General features: G+C 39.9%; 1 protein-coding gene across 2 annotated transcripts in view; it reads right to left on the bottom strand.

The window, feature by feature from the left end:
• LOC139761669 (uncharacterized) overlaps window positions 1-17,789 on the bottom strand; it is a 74,270-nt gene extending 56,481 nt beyond the window's left edge. Inside the window, exons 1-2 of one of the 2 annotated variants that reach the window (XM_071685993.1) lie at window positions 17,219-17,777; window positions 13,928-14,111 (exon numbers count right to left, since the gene is read on the bottom strand). In XM_071685993.1, coding sequence (XP_071542094.1) covers window positions 13,928-14,111; window positions 17,219-17,389 — 355 coding nt within the window. In that variant the 5' untranslated portion in view covers window positions 17,390-17,777. Of the gene's footprint in view, window positions 1-13,927; window positions 14,112-17,218 lie in introns of both variants that reach the window. The other variant, XM_071685994.1, reaches the window with a different exon arrangement.
• Between the last annotated feature and the right edge of the window lie 1,343 nt (window positions 17,790-19,132).

Consider the following 19,132-nt stretch of genomic DNA (forward strand, 5'->3'; position numbering starts at 1 on the left):
GGAAGGGGGCGAAGGTTCTGGGAACACTGAAGAATGTGTGGAAGGCGAGAACCTTATCTCGGAGAGCAAAAACGGGTATGTTGATCGAGTAAGTAATGAAAGGGTAAGAGAGATGTGTGGTAATAAAAAGAGTGTGGTTGAGAGATCAGAAGAGGGTGTATTGAAATGGTTTGGTTACATGGAGAGAATGAGTGAGTAAAGATTGACAAAGAGGATATGTGTGTCAGAGGTGAAGGGAACGAGGAGAAGTGGAGACCTAAATTGGAGATGGAAGGATGGAGTGAAAAAGATTTTGAGCAATCAGGGCCTGAAGATACAGTGGGGTGAAAGGCATGCAAGGAAAAGAGTGATTTGGAACAATGTGGTATACCGGAGTCGACGTGCCGTCAGTAGATTGAACCAGGGAATGTGAAACATTTGGGGAAAACCATGGAAAGTTCTGTGGGGCCTGGATGTGGAAAGGGAGCTGTGGTTTCAGTGCATTACACATGACATCTAGAGACTGAGTGTGAATAAATGTGGCTTTTGTCGTCTTTTCCTAGCACTACCTCGCATGCATGTAAGGGGGGGTGCCATTTCATGTGTGGCAGGGTGGCGATAGGAAAGGATGAAGGCAGCAAAGTATAAATATGTACTTGTGCATATGTTTATGTATGTATATGTATGTATACGTTGAAATGTATAGGTATGGATATGTGCATGTGTGGGCATTTATGTATACACAAGTATAAGTGGGTGGGTTGGGCCATTCTTTTGTCTGTTTCCTTGTGCTACCTCACTAATGCGGGAGATAGTGACAAAGTATAATAGATAATAAAATAATAATTCATAATATATGAAACTTACCTAAAAGTACAAAAACAAATTACCTCAGGGTAAACAAAAACAATTACAAGTGTGTAATACATTAACATAAACATAAATATGCCTTATATCTGTGAATTTCCAAGTCTTTCTATGCAATATCACATAGAGAGATATACATTATAATTAATGAAAGTCACTAAGTATAACAAATATCACACACATGTAACTTATCTATAAAGTAATCAAATCAGTGCCAAAACAGAGAGGAAGAGGGTACAACACAACATGATCAGTCAGCTGAGGTATATAAACATCTATGATTCAAAGCAGAGTACACAGATGGCACATGATCAGTCAGCTGAGGTATATAAACATCTATGATTCAAAGCAGAGTACACAGATGGCACATGATCAGTCAGCTGAGGTATATAAACATCTATGATTCAAAGCAGAGTACACAGATGGCACATGATCAGTCTGCTGAGGTATATAAACATCTATGATTCAAAGCAGAGTACACAGATGGTACGTGATCAGTCAGCTGAGGCATATAAACATCTATGATTCAAAGCAGAGTACACAGATGGCACATAATCAGTCAGCTGAGGTATACAAACATCTATGATTCAAAGCAGAGTACACAGATGGCACATGATCAGTCAGCTGAGGTATATAAACATCTATGATTCAAAGCAGAGTACACAGATGGCACATGATCAGTCAGCTGAGGTATATAAACATCTATGATTCAAAGCAGAGTACACAGATGGCACATGATCAGTCAGCTGAGGTATATAAACATCTATGATTCAAAGCAGAGTACACAGATGGCACATAATCAGTCAGCTGAGGTATATAAACATCTGATTCAAAGCAGAGTACACAGATGGCAGCACACATGCAGTTTTGGAGGATTTTTTCAAGTAAAGGAGACATTTGCACACATCAAAGGGAAACTTATTTCAACAGGAGTGGGGTAAATGTGAATTCTGCAGTTAGTGGTATGAATGTTTACGGAAATATATCTGAACTGTGCAGCAAAAGGGATTAAGAAAGCCTTCTATCTACATAGTGTACCAGGCTAGCCAGGCAGTGAGGGCTACATAGTCCTGAGGGTTGCAGCTTTTAACAGCCCAAACAGCAGCCTGGGTCCAGCCTGGGCTGTGAGGGTATATCCCCAACCACTACTTTAGGTAAAATAAGGTTATGGTAATTAATTAAGGTTGGCATGAGAAGAGGGTGGTATTGGATGGTCAGGATTACAAAATGGTAGTAGTAACATCAAAATATGCTGAGAGAAAGGCTTCTTGTAGGGGCTATGAGGACCATGTAGCACCCTTATAGGCTCACTAGGATTCTGCTATGGAAAAAGAGTGAGCATCACTACCAGTTAGGAAAACCTTAAAAACTGAGTTATTATGGACTTCACTGCTTGTGCTATGTTTCCAAGTACATCTCCTTGGAGATATAGCAACACCTAATGCTATAATCTTCTCAATTTGTAAAGTTCACTCCAGGCTAAGATCCAGATCATTCTTTCTCAGAAACTAATGGTAAGCAAGTGCATAGTAATGAGTCAGACTCATTACTGTCAGATGGTGCTGTTCTGGGGGTAACTTCTTGCTACTGTGCCTCCTCCTCCTCCTTCTGTGGGAGTTCTTCATTGGTAGAAGTACTTGTGAGACATTTTCAGAATGCCATATCACCAATATATAAAATAAAAGAGTTTGTGAGTAGAAAAATGAATTGAATAAATGTTTACCATATGCGTAAATATGAAAGAAGATGGCCAGAGATGGGTGATTGTTAGCACTTATGCACCTGGATATGAGAAGTAAAATCATGAGAGGTAAGTGTTTTGGAAGCAGCTGAGTGAATGCATCAGCAGTTTTGATGCAAGAGAATGGGTATTAATGATGGGTGATTTGAATGCAAAGATGAGTAAAGTGGCTGTTGAGGGTATAATTAGGGGGCATGGGGTCTTCAGTATTATAAATGGAAATGGTGAATGGCTTGTGGAGCAGTGAGCTAGAAAAGGACTGGTGACTGAAAATACCAGGTTTAAATAGAGTGACATAAACAAGTATACATATGTGAGTAGGGAGGATGATCAGTGGGCATGACTGGATTACATATCAATTGACATGCGTGTAAGAGAGAGAGATTTTTGGATGTAAATGTGCTGAAAGGGGAAGCTGGTGGGATGTCTGATCACTATTTTGTGGAGGCAAGGGTGAAGATTTGTACATGTTTTAGAAAAAGAGGGAACAATATCAGTCAGAAAAGAGCAGTGAAAGTAGTCCTCTCAATACTTCAATTAAGGCCTAGACTCAATGTGGACTTCTATCCATGACTGGAGTCTTCAACTTAAAAAAAATAAAAGCCTGGAAAAGAGGCTCGAGTGAAGAAATACCAAATGATAGTGAATGTAGAATGACAAAAGGTGAGAGTAAATGAAGCAAGGGAGTGGATGAGGAAAGGGAGGTATTTCAAAAGTAGTATTGGCATGTGCAAGAGATGTATGTGGCATGTGAAAGGTGAGAGGTGTTTGGGTTGCACTTACAGGAAAAAAGTGTAAATGATTGGGGCATGTATAAGAGAAAGTGGCAGGAGGTTATGAGGAAGGTGCAGGGGTTAAAAATGAGGCAAACGAGGTTGGAGTGAGCAAGTAACAGTAAACTTTAGGGAGGATAAGAAGGTGTTTTGAAATTAGGTTGAAATATTTGAAAAGCATGAGAATAGATAGGAACATCAGTGAAGGGAACAAAAGGGGAAGTAGTGACAGGTAGTGATGAAGTGAAGAGGCGAGTTTTTAGAAGGAATGCTGAATATGTTTGATGATAGGGTAGCAGATGTGAGCTGTTTAAATCGAAGTGGTATGTGAAGTAAGACAGTCACAGAGAGGGGTTTGGAAAAGAGAGAGCAAGGTGATGAATGCCTTACAAAAGACAAAGTGTAGCATGGCGCTGAACTGAATGGTATTGCTGCTGAATTTATCACAAAAGGAGGGTGACTGTATTGTTGATTGACTGGTTAGGATTTTCAATGTGTGTATGGATCATGTTAAGGTGCCAATGCACTGGTGGAATGCATGTGTAGTGCCATCATATACAGGCAAGGGGAATAAAGGTGAGTGTTCAAACTACAAAGGTATAATCTTATTGACACATGCATAGCAGAGGTTGTTGGATGGGGTGTGCTGGGAAAAGGGATCCCTAACACCATTTACAAACAAATTATCTGCTCCATTCTAAACTATGCCTCACCTACCTAGTCTCTGGCTCTCTCTAATGTAAATATCAAAAGTTGTAAACCACACAAAACACTGTACTCAAAACAATCACTAACTACTTAGCAACCATACGGACTCACAATGTACACAGTGAAAAGAAGATCCACCCAATATAATCAAATCTCAAAATGCTCTGCCCTCAATTCTATACAACAGCACAAGACCCATCCCATTCAAACCAGTCCATAACTAAACAACAACCCCCAAGTAGATATAAAAAGATCATCCTGTTCTCATACTTCTGATGTCTCTACTAACAGATCTCCACATTCCCAAAGAATATAACAGTGTCAGAGGACATACATAATGAAATGACCCAGAAAGCACTAAACAACTACGTTACAGTTACCTCTCTAATTTACCAAAAAATGTTACAGTTACCCATCATATCTTATTCAGTTTTCTTTGGGAAATTGTATAGAAACTAGAGGAAGGCCAAGGCCAAGCCTCTCTCTCAGGAATGGCCATAAGAGGAAGATGTGAAACAAAGCTGTTGGTAAATGTATGATGTAATATGTACACATCTCAGTCTTTTCAAACCCTTATATTATATAATTGAGACCAGTGAATTTGCCAGAGTGATGTCAAGTAAAGTAATGCAGTGAGAGATCTATGTATCAAGAATAAATGGTATTATTTATGTTACAAGAGAGCTATATTCATTTTGATATTACAAATATATTCTTAATAGATTTTTATCTGTGTTTGGTATTTGACCAACTCGAGAAGAAGGGAAAATTAGACATATCATTATGGCCATCAGCTGTCAGATGTCAGCCAGATTGTCTGGGAATCTGTGTCTAGCCCAAATCTCTCTGTTAACAGAAGCTGTTATTTCAGAGTTATCTGTTTTAATGGGCCTATGGGCTGATCATACCCCCTTTAATGTGTAAGGGGTGGAGGCAGAACATAACAACTATCCTCCCAACTCAAGTCCTTAACACCATCCCACCAGACACACATCGATCTGAAACCACATTCTCCACACAACCACATTCACCAGACAAACACAAGTCACACTTTCCTGTCTAAACTTTGGACATCACCTATCCCTATACCACCACAAACATCAATTCAAAACATCCCAGACTGCTTTATGCCCAGGATTCAACAGCCACAATACAGACACCAAACACTTGCTGCTCAGATGCCCTGCACTCTCCCCATATAGACACACACTCAACATCACTACACTTTATGACCTAAGGTCCTGCCCAGTGGATATGGCTGGCTTCTAAAGTGCTGCAGGCACTTCATAAACATAAAAGGGACTCCTTAGTCAGGAAGTAAGTAAAGAATGTGCTAAAAATGGATGCAGGTGGGATGGTTGATCACTTTTGGGTGGATGCAGGTGTGAAAGTTTGTAGTGGTTTCAGGAAAAGAGGATATAACATGTGAGAAAAAAGGGGTGAAACAACATGAAAAAGAGGCCTGTGTGCAGAGATACCAAAAGACATTTTGTGAGGAGTGACATGGGGTGAGTAACTAAAACAAAGGGATACTTAGTGAAACAGTACATACATGTCCAATGAAGTGTGTGGAATGTGATCTGTGGGTTGTGTTTGTATTACTAATGAAAAAGGATAGTGATGTAGGTGGTAGTTGGTAAGCAGCTACCCTCGGTATCGGGAGGGTTAGTGACAGCACTCCAGTTGTCATCAAACTGCCTAACCCACACGTGGACAAACATACAATCCCTCCATGTCATACATAACACTTACAACACTTAACTCACACAGCTCATTCTTTGTAACTCCAGATATTACTGCAAGGAGCACTGTGCACTAGCCCTGCCTTTTGGCAAAATGGTTGGAGCAGTAGATAGTAGTTGCAGGTACAAACATTTAGGTAGGAACATTAAATAGAAACATTAGATAGAAGCAGTGGGTAGGAGCATTAGGCAGAAGTAGTCAGCAAAAACATTAGGCATGAGCCTCTGCAAACACTGTGCTGGAGTTACCCTATGCCAGTGGCTTATTAAGGGTGAGGCACTATAGGCTAAGAAGCAGCAATGGAGTTTAATTGTTATGGAGATTTTATTGCCATGGCCACCCCCTTAAGGGAGTTACACCTGGAATAAGCATCAAAGATAAAGACAGACAGATAGAGTAAAAAGGAAAGTGAGGTGCATAGTGCAGGGAAGTACTGACTGGTAGGAGTACAAGAGAAATTGGAAGGTCAAGAGATAGGCATGAAAACTGAAAAAGAAGCTAAGTGAGAGGTGCAGTGAGATAGTATTGATAAACTTGAGAGCGCATGAGAAAGTGTTTGTAAAAGTGAACAATGTGAGAAAAAGAAAAAAAAATAGGAGAAATAGTGAGGGGAGCAAATGGGGAAGTAGCAACAGGCAGAGAAAGGGTGAAAATGAAATGAAAGACTGTTTCAAAAAAGTGTTCAATGAGTGAGATGATAGGGTGATGGATGTGGTGTGTTCGGGATGGTGCATATGGAGTGAAAGGGAATGGTACAGTGAAAGGAAAGGAAGAAAAGAGAGTCTTGCATCAGATGAAGTATGGCAAAGCAACAGGAGTGGATAAGACTGGGATTGCAGCTGAGTTGCTCAAAAGAGATGACAATACTGTGTTGGATGGTTAATCAGGCTATATAATGTCTGTGTGGCCCAAAGTGAGGTGCAAGGGAACCACCAGAATGCATCTATAGCATCATTATTTAAAGGCAAGGGGAACAAAAGTGAATGCTAAATATACAGACGTATACCTGGTGAGATGTATGGGAAAAAGGCAAGTGTATAAATAATCAATTATATAGATACATAAATGAGGAGTGATTTATCAAGTTAGGCAGCTATTTAACTAAAACTACACAGTTGAGGTATTACAGATATATAGTTAACTAATCATAAAAGAGCTGAAGATCAAGGTGGGGCTGGATATTTCAATACTTTGGATAAGCACTGGAGTGAGATATATCTACATATTCATGGTGGTAAGTACTGAGGGTTATATATCATGCATGCATATTCACCATGTGATTATTAGCTGAACATCAAGTGATGAACAGTTATAGTTCTATAGTAGATGAGAGGGTGGTGGCATGCAGGGAACATCTAACTGGGAAGAAGCAATGTGGCTTCAGGATAGGAAAGATATGTGTGTATCAGTTGCTTGTTTTGAAAGATTTGTGTGGCAAATACTTAGACTTCTTTTTTTGTTCCTGGGTAATGTGTGTAATTTTCTAATTGATTATCTCAAAAAGTATAGAAAATGGCTATTATTCCCTTGATAATTTGCTTCTGTGATCAGGACAGTGATATTTTGATATTTACCTATTTTTGAGAACATTCCAAACAGATTCAGAGCTGAGTAGCTTATACAGAACTTTCTAGAAGTTTCAATAATATAAATAGTAGTATAAATATAAGGGCCTTAAACCAACCAGTTCAGTTTAGATCTAGTTGCCTAAGTGAATACATATATATACATTTTTCTGAGATGGCATCTAGAGGTTACAAGCATCTGGCAGATGCATTTTGCTATGTCTGCAACCAATTTATCAAAATGAGCAAAAAAGTACTCCTTGGCAGCATCTGCTAAGATGTGCAAGGACTGCGAGTCATATTTCGGCATGCCTGTCGAGGATCAAGAAAAATTCTGGGCATCTCATTTCACCTGCTAGCAATGCAAAAAACCCTGGAAGGTAAGCTGAACAATTGTCACTCATTTGTAAGGTGGAATTTTGTTTTTACATTGTTTTAGAATATTCAAAATTTTTACTTTTTTAATTTTTCTTAATATTCAATGTTATTGTAAAAAAAATCATATATGGAATATGCTGAGAGAATCTCTTACATGTTAGTCATGGGTCAAATAAATTCATAAACAAACACATAAACTACTTTTCATAATGATAATTATTATATTGTTCTTTTGCAGGATGGTACACAGGGGAAAAGAGAGCCATTAATTTCACTATCCCAAGAATTTGGCAGGAGCCTACTGACCACTTAAGCAATTGCTACTTCTGCATGGTAGACCTTTCCAAATGTTGGGCTAGCAAGACTGCACCTGCAATCACGTATCTGGACCTTCCAGCATTCATTGCCCCAGTGTCAAACAGCCCTGAGCTCCTGTACCCACTCCTCTGGAAAGAGAGCAGCTGTTATCAGAACAAACCACCACCAAGTCAGAGGGGGAGGAAGACATTGTAGATCCATATTACAATTTCAGAGATGCTGCTGAAGAGAAAAACTTAAGCTACCACAAGCAAAAAGATCTCAACAACTTGATCAGGGATCATGGTCTCACAAAGTCCGATGCCAAGCTTTTGACGTCAAGGCTCAAACAGTGGAACTTGTTTGATGAAAGTGTGCAAATCACAGATGACAGGGAACATCACCTAGCTTTTTTCACCTTCTTCACCCATCAAGATGGGTTCTGCATATGCCACAAAGCAATCGGAATTGCCTGTAACCTGAACGAGTGGTGCCTCTTTATTGGCAGCTCATCCAGGTGTTTCAAAGCTGTGCTGCTCCATAATGGGAACAAGTACCCATCTCTTCCCCTGGCTCACTCGGTGCACCTCAAAGAAGAATACAACAATGTCAAGACCTTGCTAGACACCTTGAAGTATGATGAGTACAGCTGGGAGGATATCAGACTTTAAAATGGTGACATTCCTGATGGGTTTCCAAGGAAGTTTTACCAAGTATCCCTACTATCTTTGACCTTGGGACAGCAGGGCCACTGTGGTGCACTACTAAAGGCAGGACTGGCCACAGTAGACCGAATTCTCTGTGAGGATGAACGCCAAGTAGGAGCCACAGGTGGAACCCTGGAAGGTGTTGATACCACCACTGCACATAAAATCAGGCCTTATGAAACAATTTGTCACAGCTCTACATAAGGAGTCTGCAGCCTTCAAGTACCTTCAAGATTTCTTCCCTAAGCTGTCTGAAGCAAAGGTCAAAGCTGGTGTCTTTGTCGGACTACAGATAAAGAAGATCCTGGAGTGCAAGGAATTCCCCAAGAAGCTCACTAGGAAGGAGAAAGCAGCTTAGTACAGCTTTGTTGCAGTTGTATGAGGCTTCCTGGGCAATCACAAGGCTGAAAACTATGAAGAGCTGGTTGAGACTATGGTGAAGAACAACAGCAAAATGAACTGCAGGATGTCCCTCAAAGGCCATATCCTTGAAGCTCATCTTGATAAATTCAAGGAACACAGGAGTGTATTCAGAGGAGCGAGATGAGCACTTCCAACAGGATATACTGGACTCTGAAAGCCACTACCAAGGAACATATAGCAAGAACATGATGGGAGATTATATTTGGGGTCTGATTTGTGAAAGTGATTTATAGTACAATCGTTAATCTTGAAAAATTACTCACTCCTAAATCATTTCTGATCACTTTTGTTTAACATTAGCATAAATACAAGTTTACTTTGATTCATGTGTTGTTGTTTTTCTGACTTTACATAAATAAAAACGTGCAAATTTGCCTGTTGTCCAATTGGGAATAGGTTATCATTATTATTATTATTATTATTATTATTATTATTATTATTATTATTATTATTATTATTATTATCATCATTATTATCATTATAATTTTTTTATTATACTTAATTGCTGTCTCCTGCGTCAGTGAAGTAGCACAAGGAAACAGATGAGGAATGGTCCAACCCACCCACATACACATGTATATACATAAAAACCCATACGCGCATGTATATGTATGTGTATATATATATATATATATATATATATATATATATATATATATATATATATATATATATATATATATTTTTTTTTTTTTTTTTTTTTTTTTTGCCGGTCTCCCGCGTTTGCGAGGTAGCGCAAGGAAACAGACGAAAGAAATGGCCCAACCCACCCCCATACACATGTACATACATACGTCCACACACGCAAATACACATACCTACACAGCTTTCCATGGTTTACCCCAGACGCTTCACATGCCTTGATTCAATCCACTGACAGCAGGTCAACCCCGGTATACCACATCGCTCCAATTCACTCTATTCCTTGCCCTCCTTTCACCCTCCTGCATGTTCAGGCCCCGATCACACAAAATCTTTTTCACTCCATCTTTCCACCTCCAATTTGGTCTCCCTCTTCTCCTCGTTCCCTTCACCTCCGACACATATATTCTCTTGGTCAATCTTTCCTCACTCATTCTCTCCATGTGCCTGAACCATTTCAAAACACCCTCTTCTGCTCTCTCAACCACGCTCTTTTTATTTCCACACATCTCTCTTACCCTTACGTTACTTACTCGATCAAACCACCTCACACCACACATTGTCCTCAAACATCTCATTTCCAGCACATCTATCCTCCTGCGCACAACTCTATCCATAGCCCACGCCTCGCAACCATACAACATTGTTGGAACCACTATTCCTTCAAACATACCCATTTTTGCTTTCCGAGATAATGTTCTCGACTTCCACACATTCTTCAAGGCTCCCAGAATTTTCGCCCCCTCCCCCACCCTATGATCCACTTCCGCTTCCATGGTTCCATCCGCTGCCAGATCCACTCCCAGATATTTTTTTTTTTTTTTTTTTATACTTTGTCGCTGTCTCCCGCGTTTGCGAGGTAGCGCAAGGAAACAGACGAAAGAAATGGCCCAACCCCCCCCATACACATGTATATACATACGTCCACACACGCAAATATACATACCTACACAGCTTTCCATGGTTTACCCCAGACGCTTCACATGTCTTGATTTAATCCACTGACAGCACGTCAACCCCGGTATACCACATCGCTCCAATTCACTCTATTCCTTGCCCTCCTTTCACCCTCCTGCATGTTCAGGCCCCGATCACACAAAATCTTTTTCACTCCATCTTTCCACCTCCAATTTGGTCTCCCTCTTCTCCTCGTTCCCTCCACCTCCGACACATATATCCTCTTGGTCAATCTTTCCTCACTCATTCTCTCCATGTGCCCAAACCATTTCAAAACACCCTCTTCTGCTCTCTCAACCACGCTCTTTTTATTTCCACACATCTCTCTTACCCTTACGTTACTTACTCGATCAAACCACCTCACACCACACATTGTCCTCAAACATCTCATTTCCAGCACATCCACCCTCCTGCGCACAACTCTATCCATAGCCCACGCCTCGCAACCATACAACATTGTTGGAACCACTTTTCCTTCATACATACCCATTTTTGCTTTCCGAGACAATGTTCTTGACTTCCACACATTCTTCAAGGCTCCCAGGATTTTCGCCCCCTCCCCCACCCTATGATCCACTTCCGCTTCCATGGTTCCATTCGCTGCCAGATCCACTCCCAGATATCTAAAACACTTTACTTCCTCCAGTTTTTCTCCATTCAAACTTACCTCCCAATTGACTTGACCCTCAACCCTACTGTACCTAATAACCTTGCTCTTATTCACATTTACTCTTAACTTTCTCCTTTCACACACTTTACCAAACTCAGTCACCAGCTTCTGCAGTTTTTCACATGAATCAGCCACCAGCGCTGTATCATCAGCGAACAACAACTGACTCACTTCCCAAGCTCCCTCATCCACAACAGACTTCATACTTGCCCCTCTTTCCAAAACTCTTGCATTCACCTCCCTAACAACCCCATCCATAAACAAATCAAACAACCATGGAGACATCACACACCCCTGCTGCAAACCTACATTCACTGAGAACCAATCACTTTCCTCTCTTCCTACACGTACACATGCCTTACATCCTCGATAAAAACTTTTCACTGCTTCTAACAACTTGCCTCCCACACCACATATTCTTAATACCTTCCACAGAGCATCTCTATCAACTCTATCATATGCCTTCTCCAGATCCATAAATGCTACATACAAATCCATTTGCTTTTCTAAGTATTTCTCACATACATTCTTCAAAGCAAACACCTGATCCACACATCCTCTACCATTTCTGAAACCACACTGCTCTTCCCCAATCTGATGCTCTGTACATGCCTTCACCCTCTCAATCAATACCCTCCCATATAATTTACCAGAAATACTCAACAAACTTATACCTCTGTAATTTGAGCACTCACCATGGAAGCAGAAGTGAATCATAGGGTGGGGGAGGGGGCGAAAATCCTGGGAGCCTTGAAGAATGTGTGGAAGTCGAGAACATTATCTCGGAAAGCAACAATGGGTATGTCTGAAGGAATAGTGGTTCCAACAATGTTGTATAGTTGCGAGGCGTGGGCTATGGATAGAGTTGTGCGCAGGAGGGTGGATGTGCTGGAAATGAGATGTTTGAGGACAATGTGTGGTGTGAGGTGGTTTGATCGAGTAAGTAATGTAGGGGTAAGAGATATGTGTGGAAATAAAAAGAGCGTGGTTGAGAGAGCAGAAGAGGGTGTTTTGAAATGGTTTGGGCACATGGAGAGAATGAGTGAGGAAAGATTGACCAAGAGGATATATGTGTCGGAGGTGGAGGGAACGAGGAGAAGTGGGAGACCAAATTGGAGGTGGAAAGATGGAGTGAAAAAGATTTTGTGTGATCGGGGCCTGAACATGCAGGAGGGTGAAAGGAGGGCAAGGAATAGAGTAAATTGGATCGACGTGGTATACCGGGGTTGACGTGCTGTCAGTGGATTGAATCAGGGCATGTGAAGCATCTAGGGTAAACCATGGAAAGTTGTGTGGGGCCTGGATGTGGAAAGGGAGCTGTGATTTCAGGCATTATTACATGACAGCTAGAGACTGAGCGTGAAGGAATGGGGCCTTTGTTGTCTTTTCCTAGTGCTACCTCGCACACATGAGGGGGGAGGGGGATGGTATTCCATGTGTGGCGAGGTGGCGATGGGAATGAATAAAGGCAGACAGTGTGAATTGTGTGCATGGGTATATATATGTATGTGTCTGTGTGTGTATTAATAAGTGTACATTGAGATGTATAGGTATGTATATTTGCGTGTGTGGACGTGTATGTATATACGTTGTGTATGGGGGTGGGTTGGGCCATTTCTTTTGTCTGTTTCCTTGCGCTACCTCGCAGACGCGGGAGACAGCGACAAAGCAAAATAAAAAAAAAATAAAATATATATACACATGTACATATTCATACTTTTTACCTTCATCCATTCCAATCACCACCCCACTACACATGAAATAGGTAAATTTCAAAATATCACTGTCTTGATCACAAAAGCAAACTTTGAAGCCTTTTTCTATACTTTTTACAAATAAGCAATTTGGAAAGAAAACTTACTAACCAGGAACAAAAATTGTGTTACACAGTGCAATTGGCTGAACTTAAAGGCTTTGTGGAAATTGCCATGAATTCATTCAGTAAATGTAAAGTTCTTAAAGGCAGTAAGAAGTTTTTAACCAGTGAGTAAGGCTCGTGTATGAATAGGAATGGAGGAGGGTGAGTGGTTCTTGGGAAGATGGATTTGTGTTAAGGATGTGTGTTGTCACTGTGGTTCTTTCAATCAATTTAGAGATATGGTAGTGACAGAGATAATTATAACAGTTTTTAAGCAAGGAGCAGGTCTATGGTATGCTGGGAGTTGGGGGTGAATTAATTGCTTTTTGCAGATGATTTGGCTCTGTTGGTAGACTCCAGACAGGAACTCCAAAAGTTGGTAACAAATTCTGGAAAGGAGAAAGTTCAAAGTAACTGTTAACAGAAGTAAGTCAGTGAGGCACAGCAGGAAGATGAGACATGATGGTATGAGGGTAAGCCTGAATGGGGAGAGGCTGAAGGAGGAGGAGTACTTTCAGTACCTGAGAATCCACGGATGTGGCAGCAAATATATCATTCCGCAGCACAAAGATTCAAATTCAGTCACAATGTTGTTCAAAGAGATAAGATTTTTACCAACCTCTTAGGTTTATTCCAGAAAGATCTAGTTGACAAAGGTGAGGCAGCTTTGCTAGAAACTCAAGAGACCTGATATGTGAGTTGTATGCCAAACTTAGATTACACAGTGACTTTGACGTATGCAAGACAGACATCACTGCTTCATCATCTAGGCCACACATCTCCAACTCCAAGCACTCTGTTCCCTGTGAATACAACAATAATAATCAAATGCCTGAAAATCTCTCATAGCATCTATTCATCTTTCATATCATGCTTCTTGTTTTCATTTCTCATATCCTATTCATACATAACTGTTCGCAATCCATCTGAGTAAACAAAGTCTATCTTATGAACTAAGGCATATTAGAAGTATTCACTGGGTACACTAAGCTGGATCATTCATATTTCCTTACACAACAGTTTTTCAAATAAACATGATATACATTTACCCCTATGGCATCAATACCTGAAATACCATACTATGATGGATATCTTCAAGCCATTCACATGCCTATAATTTCTATGTGGCCACACCATCTAAACAGGGATTTCATCCAAACATATTTCTAATTCCTGACTTCCTGGTCCACTTTATTTTCCTAACTGTCTCAAGCCACTTTTACTCTATATTTCTCTCTATGCGGTGTCATGCAAGCCATCAGATATTCCTCTGGATATCAGGTCAGGATTGCTTCCTGACCCTATCAAACTGGCTGTGAGCCTTAGTTCACCATTCTTCTTGGCTGAATCAAATCACTTTGGCTTTTGCTCAACTACATGTTCTACTCTTACAACCACTTGGTGACCACATCTTGGCAAATGGCACCCACCCTTTGACCATTCAAAGCCAAAACCCTCACATTTCTTGAGATCCCATTGCTATACACATGCGTGCTGGCTGCTGCTATCAGCTGGCTTAGTATAAGATCAATATTCCTTCTTCTTTATTCTGTCTTCTTTTTTTGTGCCTATTCACTTCCTGTAAGAAATTTGTATTCATAAATATATACATGAGCTGTCCCTGACCACCATGCTGGACATGGGTCAGGCCCATCTCTCTTACACATTCACACACATTTTTTCACTACTGGGAGATGTTGGCCTGATCATCATCTCCCTCCTTTGCAAGTCAGAGACATTAACCTTGATACTGGACCACCAGTAAGTGCCTAGTACCTATCACCAAAAAGTATTAATCCATCATGCTCCAAATGCACTCACTGGTGTCACCTCCAATGCACATCATTGCCATCCATTACAGACAACTCAAAACTTTGGAAATGCATCAACCACACAAAAAGCAATTTCAAAAATCCATCAAAAAACTTTACTTTCACCAAAAACAACAAAAACCATCATCAAAGAATGCACACTTTCACTCTTCACAGAAAAAACATTCTACTCCACACAGCCCAAGCGATAAACTAAGCATTTTGCTACTAAACACCAACAGCATTAAACATGAACATAGAAAAACTCAACCAACTCAGAAAACATCCACAAAGCCCTCATCCAAGAAACCAGTCATACCCAGATCCACCCTCCCACCTTTCTGCAACTATAAAACTGTAAGAAATAACAGAAAACATGGACAAGGAGAAGGAGAACTTATAAATTTCATCCACCAAACCATACCTTTCTCCAACACCAATGACACTACAAAACAGCTCACAGACAGTGCTAACACTACAGAAATACACCCCATAAAATTGAAAATAACCAGAACTAACTACAATATAATCAGCACCTACATATGTCCCCCTCCACATTCTCCCCCGATACACTTCCCAACTGCAAAACCTCACCAGCATATTTAATACCTATCTCTGGAGATTTCAATCCCCACCATTCCTCTTGGTCAAACACTCACTTATGATCCCCATGGTGAACTACTAATAAACCATCTGCATCCTCTCAATATTCTCAGCCTATGCAATCATCTAAAGAAAATTCCAATGCAACACCTCCATCACACAATCTCACCTGGCATCACATTCTGCACACAAGCACTACACACAGACCAAGAATGCATACTGGACCTAAATTAGAATATGCTTCTCAGTTGAGGTCACTGCACCTAAAGAAGGACAAAGAATTAAGATAGTAACTGAAATAAGATAGTAAAGTTGCAGGGAGATATCAAGGACCATAAATTTGCCCATTACTGATAATGAACAGCTCTTTGTAAGTTATAAAGATAGAGCAACCAAAGGTTATAAATAAGAGCAACCAAAGGCTATAAATAAAAATGAAGCAAGAAACTTATAAGGAATGACATTCTTTTATAGTGTCAGATGAGAGGAATAATCTATTATAAATGCTGATTGTATACCTAAGTGAAATAATTTGAACTTAGCAAATAAGTAATCTCAGAGAAGTGTTTGCAGGAAACAGGGTAAAAGAGAAATTAGGTCTCTTAATAAAGTAATGAAGAGTAGATGTGTAAGTACAGAAGTGAAGAAAAAATTAAGGGACAGCAAAGTCCTCCTGACCCTCACCTAAGCAACCAAAACATGGACATGGAATAAGTCACAGGGGTCAAGAATCCAGACTGTGGAAATAAGCTATTTGACAGGAGCAGGTAATATGACTATATGGAATGAAGAATGAAAAGATGGGGAGTATGAGAGATTTAGTATGGCAAAGGAATGCAAAAGATATGAATTAAGAGTAGTGGAGTGGGTGAAATGTAATACTCTGAGGTGGTTTGGGCATATGGAAAGAATACATGATGAGGGGGGTTTATGAAGAGATTGTATGACAGTATGATTAAAAGGGTTTGTGTAAGGGGAAGAACACCTATGACATGGAAAAAGAGAGTGGAAGAGTACTAGAATAAGAAAAATGGTGGAGGAATGCATGGAACCATGTTTATGAGGGAGGCGTGTCAGGACGGACAAGTGGAGACTCCTTTGTTATGACCACCCCCAATGATGGGGGTTCCCATAGGGAATGGCATTAGAGATATAGATAGGTGCATACAATAAGCTGAAGTGATGTGAAAGTATCTACAGAATATTCTATCTAGAAAGAAAGCATGAGTTTAATGCCACACTAAAGCACTGTATGACAACCATGCCATAAGGTTATGGCCATCAAGTTAAAGGTTGCTCAGAATTTAAACTAGCTGCTTACACTGTGCTGAACTGTTTCCTTAGCATACTAAATGTCTTATACACAAGCAAGAATATGTCTGACTGGTTTAATGCCTCACATGACAATGATAAGAATTTCAAGTAAATAAATAGTATAAAAATATACTTTTCAATTTTCACAAAAGTCTTTATAAAAGTATAGCCATGCTGCTTACATTACCAGCAAGAAGTTTAATCACAGGAACAACACAGTAGATGGGGGTAGATACAATGCGAACCCTCCGAAACCTGATGACCAGTCCAGCACCATGCTGACAACTCAGCTTGCAGATAACATTAAGAGAGTCAAAAACTTCAAATGCTTCACCATCTAATTTTGCATCCATTACTATCTCATCTGAAAATATAAGTATCAAACTATCAACACTAAATCATGTTGCCTTGTTCTTCATAGCTGGAGGTCAAGGAAATATCTTTTCTAAACAATGGTGTTACAGAAAATTCTGTCATTTTCCATACCATCATGCACTGTACAATATAGACTTTTAATTCACAATTTCATTTAATTTCTTTAATCTCTACTCTCAAACTTCATTTATAACAAATTATCTAAAACCTTTCGATATTTCTTAACAACCATAGAACATCATCCTGGCATACTTTATCTCAAAGCTTCTTAATTCATCATCTACAGTATATCCTTCGCTTAAAGAATCCATATCTACCTTTCAGAGCAGACTAGCTTTTTAGTTGTTCCATACACACATTGTGCAAGCTCACACTTAATTTTCTTCATTTTCTTCAATGCACCAGAAATTTTACCCTCTTTAAAAAAAAAATTGATACACTGTGTATTCTTCTATTCATTTTGATTAATGTCTAAATGTCTGTATGTCTACATTCTGCAACATTTCCTAATTCTGTTTTAGCATTCTAATATTCCAGACACAACAATAATGCATTCATTTACAATTATGAATCAAAAGCCATTTTTCCTTGGCTATTTTCTAACACCCTTAAAATCCTGAGCTGACTTCAAAGGAGAAATAAATCATGTGCTTACACAGCACTCCATTTATTTTAGGAGCAACACATTAGGTAGTGTGTTTGGAGAACAACTCGCCAGGGCAGTACTACCACCCTGACTCGAGTGCCAAAGTCACACCAGAAACCATCTAAAAATCTCTTGATCAAGATTACTGATCTAAATTTCTGTCTCAATAAAGTTATACTACTTGGGTAATCTTAATATCTTTCCTACCTGACACCTATCCTACTCATTTTTACTCCAATCTTCGCACTCATTCCCTTTCTTCCCTGATCTCATTATAAAGCTCTAAAATCTTTTGCATATCCATGGGGATAATTGAAAAAGAATATTATCCAAATATGGGTATATTTGAAGAAAGATTATTAGTCCCAACAATAGTGTATGGAAGTAAGGCACTGACTATAGATAAGGCTGTGTGCAGGAGGGCAGATGTCTTGCAAATGAAATGTATGAGGACAATATGTGGTGTGAGGTAGTTTGATTCAGTAAGTAATGAAAGCGTAAGAGAAATGTGTGATAATAAGATTGTGGTTAAGAAAGCAGAAGAGGGTGTGCTGAAATGGTTTAGGTATATGGAGTGAATGAGAGAGGAAAGGATGACAAAGAGGATATATGTGTCAGAATTGGAGGGAACAAAGGGAACAGGGACACCAAATTCGAGATGGAAGGATGGAGTGAAAAAGATTTTGAGCAACTGAGGCCTGAACATGCAGGAGGGTGAAAGGCATGCACAGGATAGGGTGAATTGGAATTATGTGGCATACAGGGGTCGATGTGCAGTCACTGGACTGAACCAGGGCATATGAAGCGGCCGGGGTAAACCAAGGAAAGTTCTGTGGGGTCTAGTTGTAGATAGGGTGCTGTGGTTTTGTTACATTACAAATAACAATCAAAGAATGGATGCGAGTGGATCTGGCCTTTCTTCATCTGTTGCTGACACTACCTCGCTAACGAGGGAGAAGATAATCAAGTATGAAAAAATTCTCATGTTTCCAAGGTGACTATGTGGGGCAAAGTTGTATATGGTGGTCTAAAAGTTAAAATTAAAAGTTTGTACTCTTATGAACTCATAGCCTTT

Source organism: Panulirus ornatus, chromosome 41 (genome assembly GCF_036320965.1).
Source record: "Panulirus ornatus isolate Po-2019 chromosome 41, ASM3632096v1, whole genome shotgun sequence".
Classification (NCBI taxonomy): Eukaryota; Metazoa; Arthropoda; class Malacostraca; order Decapoda; family Palinuridae; genus Panulirus; species Panulirus ornatus.